Below are 24641 nucleotides of genomic sequence, written 5' to 3'. Positions count from 1 at the left end.
CCCACTTGCACTAGAGTCAATAATCTAGATTACATGGTAAGGTACCTAACACCCATTGCATTCTGGATTTGGTCATGATTTGCCCTAGGGAGAGCTTTAGTCAACGGATCTGCCACATTCAGATCTGTGTGTACTTTGCAAATCTCTACTGCACCATCTTCGATGTACTCGCGAATCGAATGAAAACGCAGCTTGATATGCTTCAGCTTCTTGTGTGAACTTGGTTCTTGTGCATTGGCGATGGCACCCGTGTTGTCACAATAGATGACTAACGGGTCCAATGCACTAGGAACCACACCAAGCTCAACAATGAACTTCTTCATCCATACCTGTTGACTGCCAAAACCCACCGGCGGGCAGCGACTGTCAACACGGTAGAGCCGGGAAGAGCCTAGAGCTGCGGCTGGCTGAGACCCCTCCGAGCGATGGCCCGCAATGCTCTTCTGGTCACACGTCCGATGCGAAGTGCAAGGGCGTGCCACCTGACCTATACCTGGTCAGGAAAGTGGATGGGGATGCCTCGCTTAGTTTCCTGCATGGCATACACGTAAACATTAAATCCGAGCCTCGATCGGCTCTCAGGTTATCCTGTGAATCGGCTCAAAGAGCCGATCCACCCATGATTCGTACGGGGTGCACGAATATATGGTGATCCTGCTTGATCAAGATAAAGCTAATTAGATCTACGACGATTTAGGGTTTTCACCGCATAATCGGATCATCCTATTCCAGGTTGGGCCTCGCGGCCACGCACGGTGATCGTAAGCCGATCCTAAACAAGGCCTAAAAACCAACATGAAGTTGATCCTCGGAACATCCTGTTTAGGGCTTGCGAACGCCACCCTACGTGCCGCTGGATCCTCCACCCCTTTGTAAGGCCTAACTATTGCAGATATTAAACTAATCCTTGCAGAACAAGGAGCAATCGTAACGGATCAGATCTACTAAATAAAGATCAAGCGGGGTGCCGCCCCCACACCTGAGATAGGTGTGAGGGCGGCTAGACATGCAAGGGTTGCACTACGTAAGCATGTTATACGAAGAACTATGCTAACCCTAACACATCTATGATAACTACGTTGCTCGCCATCAAAGACGCTTCAGTACGAGCAACGCATGAACAACGTGGGGCTTGTGCTGCCTAGATCGCAAGATGCGATCTAGGCAGCATGTCGCTTACCTGATAGAAACCCTCGAGACGAAGGAGTTGGCGATGCGCCGAGATTGGTTTGTTTTGGGTTGAACGTGAGTTGTTGTGTATTCCATAAACCCTAGATACATATTTATAGTCCAGGGGACTTTCTAATTCGGACGTGCACCTAACCGTGCACGAGTAAAAACTTTTAATCTAAGATGCGATCTACTATATTACAGATACATGGGCAATTCAGCCCAACTTCGTGTATAAGGCCAATTCTTATTCTTCCTTCCATGTATATCTTCAAGTCTATCTCAATCGTGGCCCACCTCTGACTCGGTCAAATTCTGGTGATAACACATGCCCCCCTGGTTTTGGAATTGGTAATTCCAAAATCACTCTGTTTTCCTTTGTCGGGTCATGTCGTGGCAGAACCGTTGCAGTATCCTTCATCATGATGCCCTGCCTTCTCAACTTCTCCGCGTGAACTGGCAGTTTTTTTTTTCTTTAGGCACCACTTCCTCGGAAACTGCTGTGGCATTGAATTTCCACTATATCCCCTTTTATTTAACCGCTGCGAACAGTTCTCCTCTGCATCTCCTTCGCATTAGCACTCCAAAAGCCCTCCTGCCACCATGTCTTCTTCTTCCTCTGCTCCATCGGATCCTTCCAGCCAGTCCTCCACATCCCGTGAGCCGACGCCGGAGTACAAGCCGGCAGAGGTCCACGCGGCGAACATCCGCCGCGCCATTGCGGCCGGGGAGGAGTCAGACCATGACTTCTCCATCTGGTCCGAGGACGATCAGTCCTCGACGGACGGGGAGAGCGACCTCCGCTTCCTCGCCAACGGGGAATCGGAGGAGGGGAGCGATGACGATCGCTTCCCCTGGGATGACTTCACTTCCTCCGAGGGGGTGGAGGAGGAGGAAGAGGAGGAGGAGGACGACGACGACAGCTCCTCTGACGAGCCGCCGGCCAAGCGGTTCTGCCCTTGGCCGGGCAATCTTAGCGACTTCGACAGCGACGAGGACGACGCTGACGAAGAAGATGAAGACAACGAAGGCCCGGTCGGCGGCCATTGGAGCGACGACGAGCCCGCCGGGAGCAGCGCCGACAGCGGCGACGACGGCGACGACGAGGGCAGTGATGGCCCGTAGATAGGACCTCTAGAATAGGGCCAGCAGTAGTAGATGGGGCAATGTATCCCCTAGTATTTCCTTTTGAGAGCAATTAGCTCTTTATGTAAGAAATCTCGCCTATCAATGAAGAACTTTTCCCCAATTTGATTCTGCCGATTTCTTCTGAGTTTAATTGAGCCGATTCCCTCTTCTACTGACCTTGCCGATTCGTCCCCTTTGCCAATGCGTATTGAACCGATAGCACCGCATCGGTTCTTTGAAATTCACCTTTCCCTTTTTCAACTGATGATTTTCTAAATCTGGTGGAAAATGCAGGATCTTCAGGGAAACCTTTGAACTTTTCCAACCAAATACAATAATCCTCTTCAGTACTCATCATTGTGAAGAAGGTTGCAATGAAGGAGCAGCCGATAGTATCCCCATCGGCTCTTTAAACAGAGTAAAACAGAGCATCCACCAGGCCTGCTGCCCCCCGAGCCCTACTCGAGCCTGCTGCCCCCCGAGCCTTACTCGAGGCGAGAATGTCAGAGAGAATGCGCCAAAACCGATCCTCTTTCTTCCTCAGACAGCCGATAATCTTCCGTTTCAGCTGAACTAGCCCCAGAGATTGGAAATCCTCGACAAAAAAAAGGTTCAGAAACCCGGATCGGCTCGAAGCCGCTGAAGAAATTCCCATTGTTTTATTCCCTCGAAGCAACAGAAGGCACCACCGTTGGCCTGGATTTGGTGGAGACTCGATAAACATCGCATGATTCCACTAGAGTCGATGGCTGCGCATCGGCTGTTTCTCAATTCTAAAGTCGATGCCCTTGCATCGGCTGTAAAAATTTTTTTTTTTTACCGGCCGATTTTCTCCTATCGGCCCCCAGTATTTCATTGCACACATGTACCCCTGCATCTGTTCCCATGTTTAGGTGCCCCCCGAGCCGAAGCTGTCAAAGAATGGCAGATATCGGCTCTGTAATTCGCACGTCGGCTCCTGATAGGGTCAAGGGCGAACACAAGCAGAACATGTGGTGAGGATAATTTTGGCCGATTGCTGGGATCGGCCTCCATAATGATTGGAGCGCTGACTGAAGGTTCTGTAATGTCCCTTCATAGACCTTTGGGGCCGATCACAAGGATCAGCCTCGCCAAGTTGCACATCGCTTCGCTTCAACTACATGGTCAGGCCAGTGGATAAAACCAGCTTAACCCTTCCCTTTGTCACATCGATGCGCTCGCAGTCGTCCAAGTTGATGCCTGAGAGGGGTTCTTGGCCTGCTGCTTCCCATGCGTTCATGCCAGCCGTTGAAATTTCGGCTGAGTCATCGGCCTGGACGACCTCTACCTCATCTCCATCCCACTGTATTATGCATTGGTGCATCGTGGAGGGAATACAGCAGTTGGCGTGGATCCAATCTCTTCCTCAAAGAAGACAAAGATAATCGCTCGTGCTATCAACGATGAAGAACATTGTAGGGATAGTTTTCCTTCCTACGGTCAGATCCACGTTCAGAACTCCTTGTGCCTCAGACGCTTGGCCGTTGAAATCGCTCAATGTTACGTTGGTCTTGATTAGATCCGAGCTAGAGCGTCCCAGCCGACGTAGCATAGAGTACGGCATGATGTTAACTGCCGCTCCGGTGTCCACCAGCATCTTATTTATAGGCCTCCCATCGATATATCCTCGCAAGTACAGGGCCTTCAGATGCCTGTAGCTCCTTTCTCGTGGCTTCTCAAAGATAACCGGCCGTGGGCCGCAGTCAAGTTGTGCCACGGATGTCTCATCTAACCCTGGAGCACTGAACTCTGAAGGGAGGATGAACACCATGTTCGTGCCAGCCGATGTTTCATCATCGGCTCTCCTTTGTTTGGGGCGCCACTCCATTTTCCGTGGACAACCCTCTTCATCCAGGGCTCGCTGAACCTTTGCAGCCAGATCAGGCCGTGCCTTCCTTAGCGTATGCAGGTACAACCTTTCGGCTTCCTCCAGGCCGCGCAATCGCTGAACCCTGCGCTTCTGGGAACGGCTGAGTCCGTCAGGGCACCACCTTGGACGGTGGTACCTGTCTTCATCATCTCCTAGTCCCTCGTCTTCGGAATCCTCAAGATCTGCCCAACGAGGTGACTCAGCGCGTTTGCTTTGTGGCGGGAGTGGCCCTAAGCGCTTGAACACAGACACGTTGGCTGCCTCCTTCTTCTTCTGGTTGCATTACGGCGCTGCCGATTGTGGGCAATCGGCTCATTCCTGAATCCCGCGAGTTGTCTGAAGAAAGGGCAGTCCCAGTGTCTGGCGTTGTCATCTTGCTCCCTTGATGTGTCCGTGGCACGGCGCTCGTGCTCTTCCTCATCGCGATCCTGCCGACGATGTCTTCTGGCCTCTCTAGCCAGACGATCTCCTTCATCATCACAGTTGGACTGTCGGCGTTGGTCATACTGACTCACATATTTGTTGAGGAGGTGATCAGAGAGAGGCCGTTGATATCTTATATTCTTCACCTCTCCCTCTGTGACGTAGCGCTTGCCATCATGATGGAGCCGATCGCGTGGAGCGGCCTCCTTTGTGTCCTTGCTATGAGAGCAGCTGCCCTCATCTCCATCCTTGCCAGAGTGGTTTCCAGGTCCTACCATGTTGATACTGAACGAGGGACCTGGCTGGCAACCCTCAGGGTAGGTGACTTCCACCATGTTAACGGCGGGGAAGGGTTGGGTGTCGACCTTCATGGCGTACTGGTTGAAAATTAAACGCCCCTTCTCTATCGCCGCTTGGATGTGCTGACGCCACACCCTGCAGTCGTTGGTGGCATGGGAGAGCGAGTTGTGGAATTTGCAGTACGGCTTTCCGTTTAGCTCTTGCGCCGTGGGGAACTTGAGACCTTCAGGAATCGTCAACTGTTTCTCCTTGAGCAGGAGGTCGAAGATTTGTTCAGTCTTGGTCACGTCAAAATCAAATCCCCTGGGCGGCCCTCGTGGCTTTACCCATTTGCAGGACACGGGGGCTCCTCCCCGAGTCCACTCAGCCACTGCTACTTCTTGGTCTCCCGCAGGAACTTCGTCTTCCTCTGCATCGACCAGGACTACTGCACGCTTGAACTTGTCTTGGTACAGGTCCGGGTGGCGCTGTTCATATGCTGATAGTTTCTGAACCATGTGCGCCAGCGAGGGATAATCTGCTTGGGAGGCCATGTCCTTGAGCTGTGTTGCAAGGCCAGCTACGCCAACTCGATCGCTTCCTTTTCAGTTATACGAACCGAATAACATCGGTTCCTAAGATTCTGAAGCGCTGGATGTACTCTGTCACCGTTTCTCCGCGCTTCGACGTAGTTGTGCTAGATCGGCAATGCTAGACTCGGAAGCTTCTGAATGGTATTGCGTATGGAATTGTTCTTCCAATTGCTTCCAAGACTGGATGGAGTTTGCTGGCAAAGAGGTGTACCATCCAAAAGCCGATCCCGTGAGGGACTGTGAAAAGAGCCTCACGCGTAGCTGATCCGACACTGAAGCCGGTCCTAGTTGCGCCAAATATCGGCCGACGTGCTCGATGGAGCTGGAGCCATCTGATCCACTGAATTTGGAGAAGTCAGGGAGCCGATATTTAGGTGGCAGCGGGATCATCTCGTACTCGTCGGGGTACGGCTTGGAATAGCCGATTGCCCTTCTTTTCGGCACCATGCCGAACTGGTCTCTCGCATGGTACGATCCGATCCGCCGTGGCCGGCCGTAGGAGTTGCACTACGAAGATCCGCCGGGGTGGCATACTTAGCCAGCCATGTTTGCTTTTCCAGCTACGAGCCAACTGCAGAGCTGGGCTCTGAGTTTCGTCGGGGTGGCATACTTAGTTAGCCACGTCGCTTCTCAAGCTCGTCGGCGACGTTCCTCCTGTCTTCGCCGGAGTCCCTGATGTTGTGGCCTGGTTTGAGAGTGCCCAGTTGCCACAATCTGGCACATACGTGCACGCGTATCCTTGAGGGATCTCCTTAGGCGCCTCAGCCAAGAACTGGTAGTCACTAGGGTCACCACCGATCTTGTAGACGACGAATGCCGGTGTAGCCGGCACTTCCGCTGGTGCTGCCAACGCATATGGCAGCGGTGGACGGGACTGGAGTGGCAACTCTCCTTGATGCGTCCCGAGAGCTGGTCCTGACGGCGAGTACTGGTGGCTCATGATCTCCTGGATCACGCGTAGAGCGAGGCGCTCCAACATGTTGACCAAGTTTTCAGAGTGGCGGTGTAGCGAGTGAGCCACCAAGTAGTTGATCTCCTGCCGCAGGCCCCTGGTGCGTTCCTCCGACGAGGCAGAGAGGTCTATCCCATCGAGTGCACCTTGCGGTGAGAATCCCTTCCATCTGATGCCATGGGAACGGGTTCTCTGAAAAGAGCCGATGAGGTCGGCTTCGAGGGTGACCTTGATCTCGTCGTATCTCTTCTTGAGCTCGTCAGGCAGCTCCTCGTAGGTGACTGGCGTGCCGTCCGCCATCTCAGATGTAGATGGCGATGTGGTTGATGTAGACGATTGTCCCACCGGGCGTGCCAGAATGTGTTGACTGCCAAAACCCACCGGCGGGCAGCGACTGTCAACACGGTAGAGCCGGGAAGAGCCTAGAGCTGCGGCTGGCTGAGACCCCTCCGAGCGACGGCCCGCAATGCTCTTCTGGTCACACGTTCGATGCAAAGTGCAAGGGCGTGCCACCTGACCTATACCTGGTCAGGAAAGTGGATGGGGATGCCTCGCTTAGTTTCCTGCATGGCATACACGTAAACATTAAATCCGAGCCTCGATCGGCTCTCAGGTTATCCTGTGAATCGGCTCAAAGAGCCGATCCACCCATGATTCGTACGGGGTGCACGAATATATGGTGATCCTGCTTGATCAAGATAAAGCTAATTAGATCTACGACGATTTAGGGTTTTCACCGCATAATCGGATCATCCTATTCCAGGTTGGGCCTCGCGGCCACGCACGGTGATCGTAAGCCGATCCTAAACAAGGCCTAAAAACCAACATGAAGTTGATCCTCGGAACATCCTGTTTAGGGCTTGCGAACGCCACCCTACGTGCCGCTGGATCCTCCACCCCTTTGTAAGGCCTAACTATTGCAGATATTAAACTAATCCTTGCAGAACAAGGAGCAATCGTAACGGATCAGATCTACTAAATAAAGATCAAGCGGGGTGCCGCCCCCACACCTGAGATAGGTGTGAGGGCGGCTAGACATGCAAGGGTTGCACTACGTAAGCATGTTATACGAAGAACTATGCTAACCCTAACACATCTATGATAACTACGTTGCTCGCCATCAAAGACGCTTCAGTACGAGCAACGCATGAACAACGTGGGGCTTGTGCTGCCTAGATCGCAAGATGCGATCTAGGCAGCATGTCGCTTACCTGATAGAAACCCTCGAGACGAAGGAGTTGGCGATGCGCCGAGATTGGTTTGTTTTGGGTTGAACGTGAGTTGTTGTGTATTCCATAAACCCTAGATACATATTTATAGTCCAGGGGACTTTCTAATTCGGACGTGCACCTAACCGTGCACGAGTAAAACTCTAACTTTTAATCTAAGATGCGATCTACTATATTACAGATACATGGGCAATTCAGCCCAACTTCGTGTATAAGGCCAATTCTTGTTCTTCCTTCCATGTATATCTTCAAGTCTATCTCAATCGTGGCCCACCTCTGACTCGGTCAAATTCTGGTGATAACAATACCGCTTCCGATGAAGCCTCCGAAGCTGCTATGTATTCAGACTCAGTTGAAGATTTCGCCACCGTGCACTGCTTGGAACTACTCCAGCTCACTGCAGCACCATTCAGTATAAACACATACCCAGACTGAGACTTAGAGTCATCAGGATCAGTGTTCCAACTTACATCGGTGTAACTGGTTACAACGAGCTCTTGGTCACCGCCATAACAAAGAAACATATCCTTAGTCCTTTTCAAGTACTTCAGGATATTCTTGACCGTTGTCCAGTGTTCCATTCCTGGATCACTCTGATATCTGCTGGTCAAACTAACAGCATGTGCGATATCCGGTCTAGTACACATCATGGCATACAGGATAGAGCTTACTGCTGAGGCATAGGGGATCTTGTTCATCCTCTCTCTTTCTTCTGCCGTAGCCGGACCTTGAGTCTTACTCAAGACCTTACATGGGAACATAGGCAAGAACCCTTTCTTGCTTGCATCCACTCTAAACTTCTTTAGAATCGTGTCCAGGTATGTACTCTGTGACAGCCCTATTAGGCGTCTTGATCTATCTTTCTAAATCTTGATGCCTAAAATGTACGCGGCTTCACCAAGGTCCTTCATTGAAAAACACTTATTCAAATAACCTTTGATACTGCTTAACAATTCTATATCATTCCCAATCAATAATATGTCATCTACATATAATATCAGGAATGCTACATAACTCCCACTCACTTTCTTGTAAATACAGGCCTCACCATGAGTCTGTATAAACCCGAAGTTTTTGATCACCTTATCAAAGCGTCGGTTCCAACTCCGGGATGCTTGCTTCAGTCCATAAATGGAACACTGAAGTTTGCATACCTTGTCAGCATTTTTAGGATCGACAAAACCTTTGGGTTGTACCATATACAACTCTTCCTCAATGTCACCATTAAGGAACGCCGTTTTAAAATCCATCTGCCAAATCTCATAATCGAAAAATGCAGCTATTTCTAACAAAATCCTCACAGACTTTCGCTTCGCTACGGGTGTGAAATTCTCATCGTAGTCAACTCCTTGAATTTTTCGGAAACCCTTTGCGACGAGTCGAGCTTTATAGATAGTAGTATTACCATCAGCATCTGTTTTTTTTGAAGATACATTTATTCTCGACAGCCTTGCGGCTATCAGGTAAGTCTACCAAAGTCCATACTTGGTTATCATACATGGATCCCATTTCGGATTTCATGGCTTCTTGCCATTTGTTAGAATCTGGGCTCATCATTGCTTCTTCATACGTCGGAGGGTCTTCATCATTGTTGTCCACAATCATGACATTTAGACAGGGATCATACCAATCAGGAGTGGTACGTTCCCTCGTTCGAAGGTTAGAACATAACGATAACCACCGTGCGATGCTACACTCGTTGGTCCGCACACATCGGTATGTATGATTTCCAACAAGTCTGTAGCTCGCTCCATAGTACCAAAAAATGGAGTCTTAGTCATTTTTCCCATTAGACATGCTTCGCATCTGTCAAGTAAATCAAGAAGTCCATCGGAATGGAGTTTCTTCATGCGCTTCACTCCAATATGACCAAGATGACAGTGCCACATATAAGTAGAATTATCATGCAATTTAATTTGCTTAGCATCGATGTTATGAACATGTGTATCACTACTATCGAGATTTAACAAGAATAAACCATTCATCTCAGGCACATGACCATAAAAGATATTCATATAAATAGAACAACCATTATTCTCTGATTTAAACGAATAACCGTCTTGCATTAAACAAGATCCAGATATAATGTTCATGCTCAACCAGGCACCAAATAACAATTATTGACGTTTAAAACTAATCCCGAAGGTAGATGTAGAGGGAGCATGCCGACGGCGATCACATAGACCTTGGATCCATTTCCAACGCGCATCGTCACCTCGTCCCTCGCTAGGCTTCGTCTATTCCGCAGTTCCTGTTTCGAGTTACAAATGTGAGCAACCGAACTAGTATTAAATACCCAGGCACTACTACGAGAACCAGTAAGATAGACATCTATAACATGTATATCAAATATAACTTTCTTTTTCTTGATAAGGCCGCTCTTCAGACCAGCCAAGTATTTGGAGCAATTACGCTTCCAGTGCCCCTCCTCCTTGCAGTAATAGCACACAATATCAGGCTGAGGGCCGGCCTTGGGCTTCTTAGGAGGCGCAGCAACTTTCTTGCCGCCCTTCTTGAAGTTTCCCTTGTTGTTAGGCTTGCCCCGCTTCTTGAAACTGGTGGTCTTGTTGACCATCAACACTTGGTGTTCTTTCTGTATCTCAACTTTAGCAGATTTCAGCATGGAGAAGAGTTCAGGTAACTCTTTGTTCATGTATAGCATGCTGTAGTTCATCACGAAGTTCTTGTAACTAGGTGGCAGTTATTCGAGGACACGATGAATACCCAGCTGGTTAGGAATCACAATTCCCAAGTCACTAAGATTCTTCGCGTGCCCAGACATCTTGAGCACGTGCTCGCTAATGGAGCTACCCTCTTCCATCATGCAGCCAAAGAAGTGTTTCGAGGCCTCATAGCTTTCCACGGTCACATGAGTTTCAAAGATAGCTTTTAGCTCATGGACCAGCTCATAAGGGTCGTGATGCTCAAACCTCTTTTGGAGATCCGCCTCTAGGCTGCAGAGGATGGCACACTGAACTTGAGAGTACCGAATCACCCGAGTCTCGTAAACATTCTTTACGTCCTCAGATACCATAGGGAGTGGTGGGGGACCTAGCGGTGCTTCGAGCACATATTGCAGATTTCCACCATTGAGGAAAATCCTCACATGACGGAACCAGTCGGTGAAGTTGCTACCGTTACTCTTAAGCTTTTCTTTCTCTAGGAACTGGTTAAAACTGATGGTGGGGGACGCCATGATCTACAACATATTTGCAAAGAGTTTAGACTAAGAGTATGATGAATTGAGTTCAAATTTTAATTCTTAAATTAACTAGGTGAACTCCCACTCAAAACAACATCCCTCGCATTGTCTTAGTGATCACACGAACCAAATCCACTACACCAAGTCCGATCTTCACGAGAAAACATGTAGCTTCAAAGGAGAACACTCAAAGTGTTCATCATATCATTCATATGACTCATGCTCTACCTTTCGGTATCCCGTGTTCCGAGACCATGTCTGTACATGCTAGGCTCGTCAAGGCAACCTTAGTATCCGCGTGTGCACAACTGGCTTGCACCCGTTGTATGCACATGTAGAATCTATCACACCCGATCATCATGTGATGCTTCGAAACGACAAGTCTTAGCAACGGTGCATACTAAGGATGAACACTTTATTATCTTGATATTTTAGTGAGAGGGATCATCTTATAATGCTACCATCGCGATCTAAGCAAAATAAGATGCATAAAGGATTAACATCACATGAATTCATAATGTGTGATATGATATGGCCTTTCTTCTTGTGCTTTTGATCTCCATCTCCAAAGAACGTACATGATCTCCATCATCACCAGCATGGCGTCAAGGTCAGTGGCGCCGCTTCATGGTTGTCCATCACTTATAGCTACTATAACAACTACTTGAAATAAAGCTATTACATGATGAATAGGCACGCATGTCTTTAACAAAATTAAAGACAACCATTAGGTTCGTGCCGGTTGCCATGATACAATAATGAACATCTCATATATCAAATATAATCATCATCACATGGCCATATCACATCACCAAACCCTGCAAAAACAAGTTAGACGCCTCTAATTTGGTTTGCATATTTTACGTGGTTTAGGGTTTTTGAGTAAGATCCAATCTAGCTACGAACTTGAACCACAATGGTGATACTAGTGTATTCAATAGAAAGAGTGGATTGAATCTTCACTATGGTGGGAGAGATAGACACCCGCAAAGCCACTTATGCAATACAAGTTGCATGTCAAGCGTGGAGCAAATCTCATGAACGCGGTCATGTAAAGTTAGCCCGAGCCGCTTCATCCCACCATCCCGCAAGATGCAAAGTACACTAACTAAGAACAAGAAAAAGCATCAACGCCCACAAACCATTGTGTTCTACTCGTGCAACAGATCTATGCATAGACACGGCTCTGATACCACTGATGGGTTCGTTGCATAGAAAACAAAAAAAAATCCTACCGCAAAGACGAATAAATCCAAGATCTAATCTATGGAAAAGCCGAGATCTAATCTATGAGATCGGAGTAACGAGATAGAGATGATACTAACCCTCGAACATTCCAAAGCCTACGAGATTAATCTCGTTGTTGGTGTAGACGATCGTCCCGGTGCTGCAATCCGGTAGCACTTCCGTACTCGGTCGCGCGTACGGTGTCGATGAAGCCCTTCCTCTCCCCGTTCCAGCGGGCAGCGGAGGTTTGGTAGATCTCCTCCAAGTTCCAGCAGCACGACGGCATGGTGGTGGTGGTGGAGGAAGAAAAGCTGCACGACTTCGCCAAGCCGGAACAACGTATGGTGGAGGAAGAGAGGAGACGGCCAGGGTTGTGGTGAAGGGGCAAGTGGCTGGCCACCCCCTCCCCTCTTTATATAGGGGGACAGGTTGGTTGGGGTGGCCCCCCTGCGCCCCAACCCATCTAGGGCCGGCGGCACAAGGGGGAAGGGGGTATCTTGCCCCCCAAGTTGATCCCCCCTTTAGGGTTTGGGGGGTGGCCGGCCTGGGCCTCTGGGGCTTGGTGCACCTGGCCCAATAGGGCTAGGCAGCACCCCCTCAGCTCAGGTGGGCCTCCTAGGTCGTGGGCCCCATGGTGGACCCCTCCGGAACCTTCTAGAACCTTCCGGTCTTCCACCGGAAAAATCCCGAACTTTTCCGAAACCTAGAAATCAACTTCCCTTATATGAATCTTATTCTCCGGACCATTCCGGACCTCCTCATGATGTCCTGGATCCCATACGAGACTCCGAACAAACTTCGGTCTCCATCTCATATTCCGAATCTACTTATGCGACATCGAACCTTAAGCGCGTCACCCTACAGTTCACGAACTATGCAGACATGGTTGAGACTCCTCTCCGAGCAATAACCAATAGCGGGATCTGGAGATCCATAATGGCTCCCACATATTCAACGATAACTTAGTAATCGATTGAACCATTTACATACGATACCAATTCCCTTTGTCACGCGATACTTTACTTGTCCGAGGTTCGATCATCGGTATCTCCATACCTTGTTCAACCTCGTCTCCGAAAAGTACTCTTTACTCGTAATGTGGTACGTCATCTCTTGTGATCTAATCACATGCTTTCAAGCTAATCAGACAATGTTCCACCGAGAGGGCCCAGAGTATATCTATCCGTCATCGGGATGGACAAATTTCACTCTTGATCCATATGCCTCAACCTTACACTTTCCGAACACTTAATCGCATCTTTATAACCACCCATTTACGCAATGGCGTTTGATGTAATCAAAGCATGCATTCTTCCGATGTAAGTGATTTACATGATCTCATGGTCGAAGGACTTAGGTAACTATGTATCGAAAGCTAATAGCAAGTTGAACTTAATGACTTGATCTTATGCTACGCTTATTTGGGTGTGTGTCCATTATATCATTCATCCAATGACATAACATTGTTATTAATAGCATCCAATGTTCATGATCAAGAAACCATGATCATCTATTAATCAACAAGCTAGTTATACACGAGGCTTACTAGGGACTCCTTGTTGTTTACATAGCACACATGTATCAATGTTTCGGTTAATACAATTATAGCATGGTATGCAAACATTTATCATAAACACAAAGATATATTATAATAACCACTTTATTATTGCCTCTTGGGAATATCTCCAACATTTTGGGGGCGTTTGCGTGCGACTATTGGCAACATGATGTCATACGACGATGAGTTTCCCGACAACGACTTCTTCCCGGGCGTCAACGAACTCTTTGCCAACCTCAACATGGTAGACGTACAACGCCGACGATGTTGCTACCGTTGCCAAAGGTGCTGACGTTGCTGTTGCGGTCAATGATGGACCGTATGTGCTTCTATCCTTCTTCTTTCAGATCTTGAGAGTTTCTAGTTCTGCTATTTGAAGTAGATGCGATAGGTTTATCTTATTTAGATGCTATCCGTGCATCTACTCTGTTAGTTTGCGTGATTAGTTCTATTACTATCTATTTGATCACGCTATGTCAATTACTAGTTCGGATTAAATCATATAATGATCTATATCTCTTATAAATAAAAACTCCACTAAGGGATTATTTAATTTGTCTATCTTAACATGCAGCCTAGCCACATCATCAAGAAATCACACAACAAATCACAGCCCTCTAATTCTCATCTCTATCCGTCCACTGGAACAATTGTAACATTCACACACGTTGTACTTGCTAAGCAGTCTCCACTCCTGCAGGTAGATAATCATTTTGAAGATACAATCAGCCGGATGCGAGATGAACTTTTTTTCAATAGTCATCTTATTTCTAATGTTCCAAAGCGCCCATCACATCGCGGAAACAAAAATCCACACTATTCTGCGCGTCCTGCCCGACAAGTTTTGAGCAATTGCTGTAAGGTCCCCTGCCCAAACAGGATTCCAGGCACAACCCAGCAAGTCCCTCACACATGCCCACATGAATTTGGCAAGTGCGCACTGAAAGAAGATGTGATTGGAGTCCTCCCATTCTCCACACAACACACATGCACCATCAGACGTGCCATGTCTCTTCCAGATCTGGTCGCTGGAGGGTAATCTACCCCTAATTAACTGCCAAAGAAAGATTTTGATCTAGGTATTTTAGCTCGCCATACCTCCTTAAAGTAGACCGAGGTCCCACCATTACAGAGATCCTAGTACATGGAGTTGGTTGAAAAGCACCCCGATGCCTCCAACTTCCAGGAGATGACATCACGTTCTCCATTAAGTCTAACAAAGCCAATCTCCCTAGATAAGTTTTCCCAGTCTATCGCCTCATCGACCCTGAAACTTCTTCGGAGACTCAGCTCCCAGCTAGACTCCCCCCTTGCCTGGTGTACAAGGATGTTCGGATTATAAGCAATGGCGAATAGATTGGGGTATCTCTCACTTAAAGGACCCCGGCCAAGCCAGGCATCCAGCCAAAACCTCGTAGCCTTCCCATTATTAACAAGGTGTCTGGCCCCTAGTTTGAAAGATGCTTGATCTTCTGAATATTATTCTAGACCTTGGAGCCTTTAGTGTGGGAAGCTGTGAAAATATCGTAGTCCCGGAGGTACTTAGCCTGAACAAGCTAAGCACAGAGTCCCTGTTCGTCATGATGGAGTTTACAAACTCGTTTCAACAAAAGGGCGATGTTCATGAGCTTAGTGTTAAGAATCCCAAGACCACCCTGGTCTTTGGGCTTGCATACCGTCACCCAGTTGACCATACGGTAGGCTAGTAAGGCAGGCATTTGTCAACTCAAACAGGAACTTGCCTTGCCATGGGTCAACCTGATGACGGGACGCCTAGTCCTTGAGACTCAGGCGTTTATCACTGACTGGCAAGCCAAGTACGTAATATGGAACGCCCCTAACTTGGAGTTGAGCAAGTTGGCAATCCTCTATTGTTCGGTATGGTCGACCCCTAAGACGACTACCTCGCTCTCATGAAATTGATCCTAAGACCAGACATATTCTTGAAGCACAATAGGAGGAACTTGAGATTCGCAATTCCGACATCATCCGGCTTCATTATAATCATGGTGTTGTCGCCGGTTTGGAGAAACGCTTGCTGCTTTAATCGATCTGGGTGTGTATCCACAAATTATTTTCCGTCGGTTAGAGAAGGTCCTGCTTTAGACGGTTGCTGGAGTCTACGGCGATTGGGAGGGTTGTCGGAGACAGGTGCACCGCTTCAGCGCCAACATCTACAATGACTGGAGGGTTCCTGAAGTCTACGACGACTGGGAGGACTGTCGGAGACAGATGCACCGCTTCAGCGGCAACAGCTACAAGGGATACCCCACCAGGGTGGAGGCGGAAGGAAGATACGCGCGTTATCTAGCGGGAGAGATGACAGACATGAGGAGGAACCGGATGAAGACCATGGCCTTCGTGATGATGCTCATCATGACCATGGCCATGTTTTATGTGACTGTAGTTTAGGTTAGTAGCTACATTGTGAGGTGTATGATGATACTTGTGACGACTATGTACCGAGATTTCTAACTTTATGAAACTTCATCGTTCGGTGTTGCATGTGTGTTGTATGAATCAATTTCGAAACGAGACTTGCCTATTTGTGTATTGATACGGAAATGAGACTTGGCTCTCTATGTGCTTTTCATATTGCATGTACTGCTATATAAATATGTACTATATTGGATGATATATGTACTATTATATAAATATATATTGTTGTATAAATATGCATTATAATACACTGAAAAAAGCTGAAAAAACTGGATTTTCGAACGGTACCACCGGCGCACCTCCATGCCCTACCGCCGGCGCACATCACATACGCCACTGCTGGCAGCCGTACTGCCGGCGCAGCACCACGTGCGCCAGCGGTAAATAGCTATTGCCGTCGAAACTGCCTCGGTGCACCGGCAGTAAATGAACTACCGCCGACGCGGTGCACCGACAGTAGCCAGTTATCACCGACGCTTTCGCACCGGTGGGCTCTAGTGCGCCGACAGTAGCCCAAAACGTACGGTACGCCAGCAGTAGTGCTTTTAGTAGTGTCGGTACGACGCCAGCATGCGCTGCTCGCCATGCTGCGCTGTGCTTACATCACTACACTGGTCAGTAGTCTGCTTCACCCATCTAATTGAGCTTATGCTTCCCATGGTTCCGTCGGATTCTAAATTACTGAACCAACTAATCAAGCGCGACTTGGCACGAATAACCCAGTTCCTCGGTTGCTATTGTGCGTTGATTGCACCCTCGTCTCCCGTGATCTCTCGAGCATTTGCGACAGATGTATCGGTTTCGCACAAGGAGAGGACGGACGAGGAGTAAAGGTACTCTGGTCAGGTCAATCACTTTCACAATTACCAGTAATTTCCGGCAGAAACGTGAAGTGACGTTCAGAGATAACATCGCCGCGACGATAGACCCTGAAGTTTCCGTGCTCCTCTGGCGACATCATTAAGTGCCCAGCTTCTAGATGTAGCTTAGCACCTTCGGTTAAAGGATAGACACAGCCACACAGGGAACTGAAGACTCTACTGCAGCTGCGCGTGTTGGCAGCTCGTAGGCAGGACAAATTAACCAGCCAAACTATCCGACACCTGAAATATTAGGAGATGAGAATCCGTTGTTGTTACATGAGACCATGAAATTTCGACTCACTTTAGCCAAAGGTCATCACCTCCCCTGTGCTGAATTTCTTTCAAACTAGTAGTCTATTTTGTTCTCTCAATTCCCTATCGAGTTAAATTTGTCCCGAAGCCAAGAAGTCTTATGCTTACTATTGTGAGCAATTTAAGAGTCGGGCTTTTAGAATACAAGAATAGAAAAATTGCAGAATTAATGTTATGTACAATTGAATCTTACATGATTTGAAATACATACATGATATTTCTTTAAGTAATGTTTAACTCACAGGAAAAATAAAGAAATTGTAACACGATGTTTGAGTGAATGAATTTTTTCTCCGAAACATACTACATTGTAATTCTATAGGAAAAAGTTATATGCACTTCAGAGGATTCCAATCCTATTAATCAAACAATGTACATAGGAAAATTTTTAAAGAATGAAAATCCTACAATTTTTTTATGACATAATACAACTCACTTTCGATCCAGATTTAGATCCGAGGGGCCACACGCGAGGGAGAGAGTTAGAATACATTAACACCCCTTTCCAACATCTCAAACTGATTGGTGCTTGCAATCCTTACAAACTTGAAAACAAGACAAACGTTTTATAGCTTTTTGGGAAATATGGAACAAAAGAAACTTGAGAATCTTCCACAATGAGCATGCTCCGCCAATCATCACCCTTGCCAAAATAAAGACGGAAACGCTTCTTTGGGTCACCGAGGTCGCCAAGCGTTTGAATGAAATTATGTCGGGAGAGTAAGCATGTAATAAGTTTTTTCCTTTTAATTTTATCACATCATTTTGATACAATTTATTTTTAGTTAATAGTTTGCGGATAAGCTTTTGTCTCCATTTAAAAAATTAAACGAGAAAAATTTACAACGTGGATTTGGTAGACATTGGTGCATTTGGACCCTTTATGAATAGAAAACTCAGAAAAAAAATACAAACTACATCGCATAAATCATACTTGTAGAAAATATTTACAGGTATGTACATGTCAAGTTCGAAACTAAAAGACAAAGGTATGCTACTTCTGCAAAATAGACAAAGTGTCCCAGTAATAATACCGTGCAAATAAATAAAAGTTTAATTTTCTCTTCTTGTCTAGGCCACATACATCGTATGTTTCTTGAAAATTTCCATGAGTAAGTATCAAGGTACTATGTATGTGCATGATTTATTTCATTTTTGGAACTCTAAGATACCATTTTAAAGAATTTTTGAAAAACAGATCTACCTAGACCCATGTTCTCCAAGCTATTTTCTAATAAATTTACCCATAAATTTCAGATCGACCCTCACGTCCATTTAAAGTTCTTTGAGTGATGACGAAGTAGTGATTTCACACACCGGTATTAGGGATACTAAAATTGAAAAAAATGCGTATAATAAACCGGAAGATGCTTGTGTGAATGTAGAAAACGTTAGCCGATTCGTGAGGAGAAAACTGCATTTTCTTAGATATAAGGAAAAGCCTGCTTTGCTTGTTGCCAATTTGCCACTTGCCCCAAGCCAACAGAAAAGAAGCAAAATACATGGAGAGGGTGTGCCTGAATGAAAAGGAGAGGCGATAAAAAAGACAAACAAGGGGGCTAAAAGGGAAAACGAGAGGAAGAAACTTGACCAATATTGCTGCTGGTCAAACCAAATCAACACCGCACTGCCTATAAATCATCGCCACTTCCTCAACCGTCACAAAGGCACCAGTTCAGGACGCTAGCCTCCTATCCAATTGTCAGATCTCCAGGCTCAGGAGCTCCGAAGCCTCTCCAATGGCGGTCAAGGTCTATGTCGTGTAAGCATCCGCCCCACCATCTTCTTCTACCTAGGCTCCGCATCCTAAATTACTTGTTTTCTTGGTTGGTCTGCTGCAATAACTGGTATCGAATTTTCTTTCTATGTATTAACATATTTCGACAATACAAAAAACCCTTTCTGAGATTACGCATTGGGGATAATTCTCGAGTCGAGATTAAATATCACTTTTAGTCCGCTAGATGCCGCATGACTCCCCTTTTTTATCGCTTTGTTCGTATGTAAGATCAAAAGATTGGCAGATATGATTTCGTCAATACGCGCAGGTGATTTGATCGCGAGAGAAGTAAATGATCGGAGAAAAAAATTGGACTTCAATAATTCTACAGTGTTGATTTCGGCTCACAGGGTCTCAAGTCATGCCTGTAGGTTTCAGTCCCTAATGGAATTGATTCGTCAAGGGGTGGGCTCCGGCTCTAATTGTGTTGCCCTCCTTTTCTTGCTTTTTAATGCGCACCCGGCGATTCTGCCTCAGTTTTTCAGCCCCGCTGATTGGTCCGCAAATGAAATCATGTTCTTTATCATTCGTGCAGCTCTTTACATATTTTAATTCTGGATTGAGATGTTGAAAGAAGAGTTTTTGTGCGATGTCTATATCAACTTTGGCCATTCTTAAAGATGGCTTATGTATGTACTAGAAGTAGGACTGTGGGAGTCATGGTGTCCGTTCACTTTCTAGTTCTCACACACTTGGCTGCGGCGCATAGGTTGAATTGGTGTACACCAATTATTAAGATAATTTTTGTATACATGTTTGTAATACAATTACGGAAATCTATCCTTTTTTTCAATAAAGTATGGAAATCTATTTATTACACTATTCTATACATTCATACCCTTTTTTTATGAACTCGTAGAATGGAAAGTGGAGTTTGTAAGTTGTGAAATGTTTACGGTGTCATCAGGAGATTGCTTACTTTTTTTTCATCTTACCCATTGTGAAATTTTCTATACCTTTTAGGATTTTCGCTATCCAGCGCGCTTCTCACATGGTTATGAGGAGTATATATTATCGGGTTATAAACTTTGTATGTCATTCTCATTGTGTTGATCTGTAACATTTTATTCTTTTACGTCCAGGGAAATTTGTTTTGTCAGGGAAATTTTGGTTCTATTTATGTGGCTATTTATATTTTTCTGGTATGGGTTTCCTATGAAAATCTACTTGTTTATCACGTAGTGCATCCATGTATGCTACCATGTTTTCCTATGAAAATCTACTTGTTTATCACTTTCCTGGGCTTTATTAGAGTCTTGCACTTTTGTGGGTCGACTACATGCATGTTATGCCAATGTTTTCTTGAACGAAAGAAAGTGAAAAGATATGCTCCAATTATGTTCTGATACCCGTCATCAGCTCTGGTCAGATAAATAACAGTGTCGAATCGAACAAGAATATTATGCATTTCTTCTTCCATAGAGCAAAAGTGGTAAATACGCTGTTGATTTGTCCACAGGTATTACTCCATGTATGGACATGTTGCTAAACTAGCTGACGAGATCAAGAAAGGTGCCTCGTCAGTTGAAGGTGTAGAGGCCAAAATATGGCAGGTTGGCACCTATCTTCTCTGTCGTACAAATTTTTTTTTCAATAACACGCATGAGACTGGTGTGTCTTCTATATTAAGATAGAGGAAAACAGCTTACAAGGTTTGAAACCTGGAGCATCAACCACAAGCAATTGAGCCCCACTCCGTACTAGCCAAGCCAAATCTACTCTATCTCTCCTTTCAACCCACACAACACAGCTCGCTTCCAAAGTTCGAACTCTACCTTAATTTCAAGGCATACCTCCAGTGGCATTGTAGAGATCTTATAAAAGATCATACTATTCCTCTCCAGCCAAATACATCTGGTGTCAAGCACAACCAACGCATTCAGCTCTTTGTGATCTCTCCTCGGCACAGCGGCAGCCATACTGCTCCACCATTCAGCAATATCTGCATTTGCATCTAGCGTGAACTGGTGCAGCCTGTAGGGTAGTAGGAGCGTGTACCAAATCTCTCCGGACAAAGAACACTGAATAGTGATGTGATTTTCTGTTTCCGGCTCTTGGCAACATAGATCACAGAATGGTATGTTGCAGTCCCCTCCTCTGCAACCTGTCAGCCGTCGACAAACGATTTTGCATCGCGAACCACGCAGGTGCAGTTTGTGGACAAGAGGTTCCCTGGCTGTCCAGAGTTCAGTTGCTGCCGGCGCTCGCGTCCGTCCCGTGAAGAAAGCATTGTATACAGACTTCGCCGTGTACATGCCAGCAATGGTTAGTTTCCACGTGATCTTGTCGCCTCCTTCGCCCAGACTGACATCTCCCAACAAGTCCCACAGGTCAAAGAATTCAGTGATAGCCTGGACAGAAGGGGCTCCTCTGATTTCAGCTATCCATCTATTCCCAAGCAATGCATTGGCCATTCTAAGATATCTCGCTGCAGGTCGCACAAACGTCATCAGGCTTGGCGCGATTTGCTCCACAATTTTCCCGTCTAGCCATCTGTCAGACCTGAACCTCCTCTGCTTCCTCTGCATGAAAGGAAAACCTCCTCTGCTTCCTCTGCAATAGTGCACTTCAGGTCCTGCCACGCCTTTTTCGTTTCAGTCATCTCCATCCAGCGCCAAAGCATGCGGAGAGTGTGGTTTAACAGCTTCAGATTCTTGACCTCAAGGCCACCCAGATCTTTGGGAGTGCACACTTTGTCCCATGCGACCACATGGTGCCCTTTTCTTGCCTCAGCCGCAGCAGACCAGAAGAAACCTCAGAAGAGTTTATTGATTGTGTTGAAGAACCAAGGAGGGAGGTCCAAAGAGAGAATATGATAAATCGGAGAGGCTGCAAGCATGGAGTTCATGTACACTAACCTGCCACTTCTTTTGAGCAGTGATGCTTTCCAAGTTGGCAGACTCCCAGCTACCTTATCCACTAGTTGCTCGAGCTCTGCCTTTGAAAAACCTGGTCAGAGACATCCTAGCACATCCAAAATTGGCTGCATATCCACCTTGTTGTGTCTGATGGGGGACACTGAACTGTTCGCAAGATTACAGTGAAATCCAGAAGCATTTCCAAAGATGTGCAACAAATCCACCGCTGCCTTCGCCTGCTCCACTGAAGGTTTGACCAGGAGTACCACGTCGTCTGCAAAGAAGGATAAGCGATGCCGAATACTATAGTTTCCCAAAGGAGCGAAAACCCCTGCCTCCTCCGCTAGCCTGAAGACAGCATTCAGGATATTGAAAACGAGCACAAAAAAATTCAAAAAAGTATTTAGGCTCCCACAGATACTATTCAGGCTACGTGCGTTCATGACTAGTTTAGGCAACTAGGTTTCTTAAGTTGTTAGAATTCTTATAATGTAGAAAATTAATAATGATCATACATGTCTCTTCGGACCATCTGAAAGGTCCCTGAAACTCTCCCCGAGGATGTACTTGGAAAGATGGGCGCACCTCCTAAGCTTGATGCCCCAGTCATAACACCACAAGAACTTGCGGAGGCAGATGGGATTCTCTTTGGATTTCCTACAAGGTTTGGCATGATGGCTGCGCAAATGAAGGCATTCTTTGACGCAACTGGTGGCTTGTGGAGGGAGCAGAGCCTTGCAGGCAAACCTGCTGGCATCTTCTTCAGTACTGGAACTCAGGGTGGTGGTCAGGAGACTACAGCGTAAGTGCCAATCCGCACCGTCCTGTTGACCAAACCTCAAATTAAAATACCACCAGAAATCATCCTTGTCAGTACAATTTAAATTTTGGGCTGCTCTTCTCAGGTTGACCACTGTGACCCAGTTGACTCATCATGGCATGGTATTTGTGCCTGTCGGATACACCTTTGGTGCCAAGCTGTTTGACATGGAGAAAGTTCAGGGCGGCAGCCCCTACGGCGCGGGCACATTTGCGGCCGACGGTTCTAGGTGGCCATCTGAGATGGAGCTGGAGCACGCCTTCCACCAAGGCCAGTACTTTGCGGGCATCGCGAAGAAGCTCAAGGGCTCTGCTTGATCTTGTCGTCCTATCGGCCTGCGTTGGCCTCTCCTGTCTGCACATACCGTAGATAAACATTTACAGCTCCACGGTATCGTGAATAGCTTGGTCTGTTCTTTTGTGGTGTTCAGAAATTGGTGTATTGATTTGTGGAACTTCTGATGCCGTTTGCGTGATATGTGTGCAGTGATGAATTTATTGCATGTAGGACTTGGATTGTGTATCTCTTAAATATACTAGCTCAATGCCCGCGCGTTGCTGCTAAAAATAAGAACATTTGTATTGACCAGGGTTCAGAAATCTTCTCTTATATCTTACTCCAAACAATTATTTCTCCACCCTTTTTCTGATACAATCATATTTTTTTTTGCTAATGAGTAACTATGTTTTGACAAAAAAAACACAAACAGTCATTGCGTGGCAATTTATTGGCTACATATAAATCAATTCCCCCCGAAAGATTGACCACCGTCATTTTCACACGTATATTTTGTACTTAGATAAACTATATGTGCAAAAGAATACTATTAGTGTGGTCCTGTCAGCTTGTGTGGTGTGTCGTAAAAATAAATCTCTCGGCCAGGGGTGGCCGCTCCTGTCTAGACTGGATATTCGGTTTTAGATCCGTCAAAAAAAGAAAACTATTCGGTTTTAGTTTTTCTGTCTTTTTTAAGATCGGTCTCCAAAATATGTTAATCGAATTTTCCTGGATTTTTTTGCTAACCGAAAATTTGTGAATCGAGACTCCTTTTATCCATGATTAAAGCATTGTATGTGCAACAAGTACAGGCTATTGCGGCCCCAGTACAACACGGAGCTGGATTATGCTTCCCGCCCAGCTGAATGCCTAGCCTAACTGCATCATGTTTGTGGTGCTCGACACCGAGAAGCCATGTCCCTATTCCCACAACGGCGACACAGGTAATATAGTGGACGTGCATCCACCAGACATAATCGGGAGCATTGAGCGTGTCGATGTAGAGGAGATCTTCCACGGCAGGTAAGTTGCAACCTCGACAGCTAGCATGCGAGCTTCGTAGCACAAACTAACATGAGATCAACTGGATAAATAAATAGAAGACACACTATTTTATTTGAGAGATGGTCGGTACGGTAACCACATAAGATACGTTTAATTTTGTACAATGAACTCGGGATAGAGGAAGTGTGCACAAGTCCAATACGTAATGGAAAACGCTCACGATCACCCAGGGGCTCGCGTATGGCACTTCCTCCGCCTTCTGCGTTCGACGCGTTGGTCGCGGACCCATCTCTCACACACCCATCTCTCACACACGTTTTCTCTCCCATTTCCCCCATCTCTCACCTACAAGCGAGCTCAGATCTCCGTCCACCTCCGCACCAGCGACCTCCTCGTACCTCTTGCACCGCTCGGTGCCCTAAATCTCCGGCGAAGTCATGCGCTCTCCGTCACCTTGGACTCCGGCCGCCGCCATCGACCCCCGCTCGTAGGTGTGCCCCGGCTGCCTTGCGTGCCACCTCGACGCACCGGCGCATATAGTGCGCGTCCATGTTGCCCCCCTGCGGTTGTCAGCAGACGCCAGCCGCGAGCCCACGCGCGCCACCGCAGAACGCGAGGTTGGCGCTGCAAGGAGAG

At 46.7% G+C, this 24641-nt stretch overlaps 1 protein-coding gene across 1 annotated transcript; it reads left to right on the top strand.

Moving 5' to 3' along the window:
• The first annotated feature begins 18875 nt into the window (after positions 1-18875).
• Positions 18876-23230, top strand: LOC127344061 (NAD(P)H dehydrogenase (quinone) FQR1). The gene is made up of 4 exons (XM_051370281.2): positions 18876-19028; positions 20506-20599; positions 22444-22706; positions 22810-23230. Exons 1-4 carry the CDS (start codon positions 19006-19008, stop codon positions 23039-23041), a joined length of 612 nt encoding a protein of 203 aa, XP_051226241.1. The 5' UTR covers positions 18876-19005; the 3' UTR covers positions 23042-23230.
• Positions 23231-24641: the final 1411 nt, after the last annotated feature.

This window comes from Lolium perenne, chromosome 3 (genome assembly GCF_019359855.2).
Source record: "Lolium perenne isolate Kyuss_39 chromosome 3, Kyuss_2.0, whole genome shotgun sequence".
NCBI classification, from domain to species: domain Eukaryota; kingdom Viridiplantae; phylum Streptophyta; class Magnoliopsida; order Poales; family Poaceae; genus Lolium; species Lolium perenne.
The sequence above is the reverse complement of the archived record's forward strand: the minus strand, read 5'-3'. Positions and strand labels throughout refer to the sequence as shown.

What these genes read in the sequence shown, in the direction of transcription:
- LOC127344061 (XM_051370281.2), top strand. Translation starts at nt 19,006, where the DNA reads ATGGCGGTCAAGGTCTATGTCGT. An exon ending in TAGAGGCCAAAATATGGCAG is followed by an intron (nt 20,600 to 22,443) that starts GTTGGCACCTAT and finishes ACCATCTGAAAG; the next exon opens with GTCCCTGAAACTCTCCCCGA. An exon ending in GGTGGTCAGGAGACTACAGC is followed by an intron (nt 22,707 to 22,809) that starts GTAAGTGCCAAT and finishes TGCTCTTCTCAG; the next exon opens with GTTGACCACTGTGACCCAGT.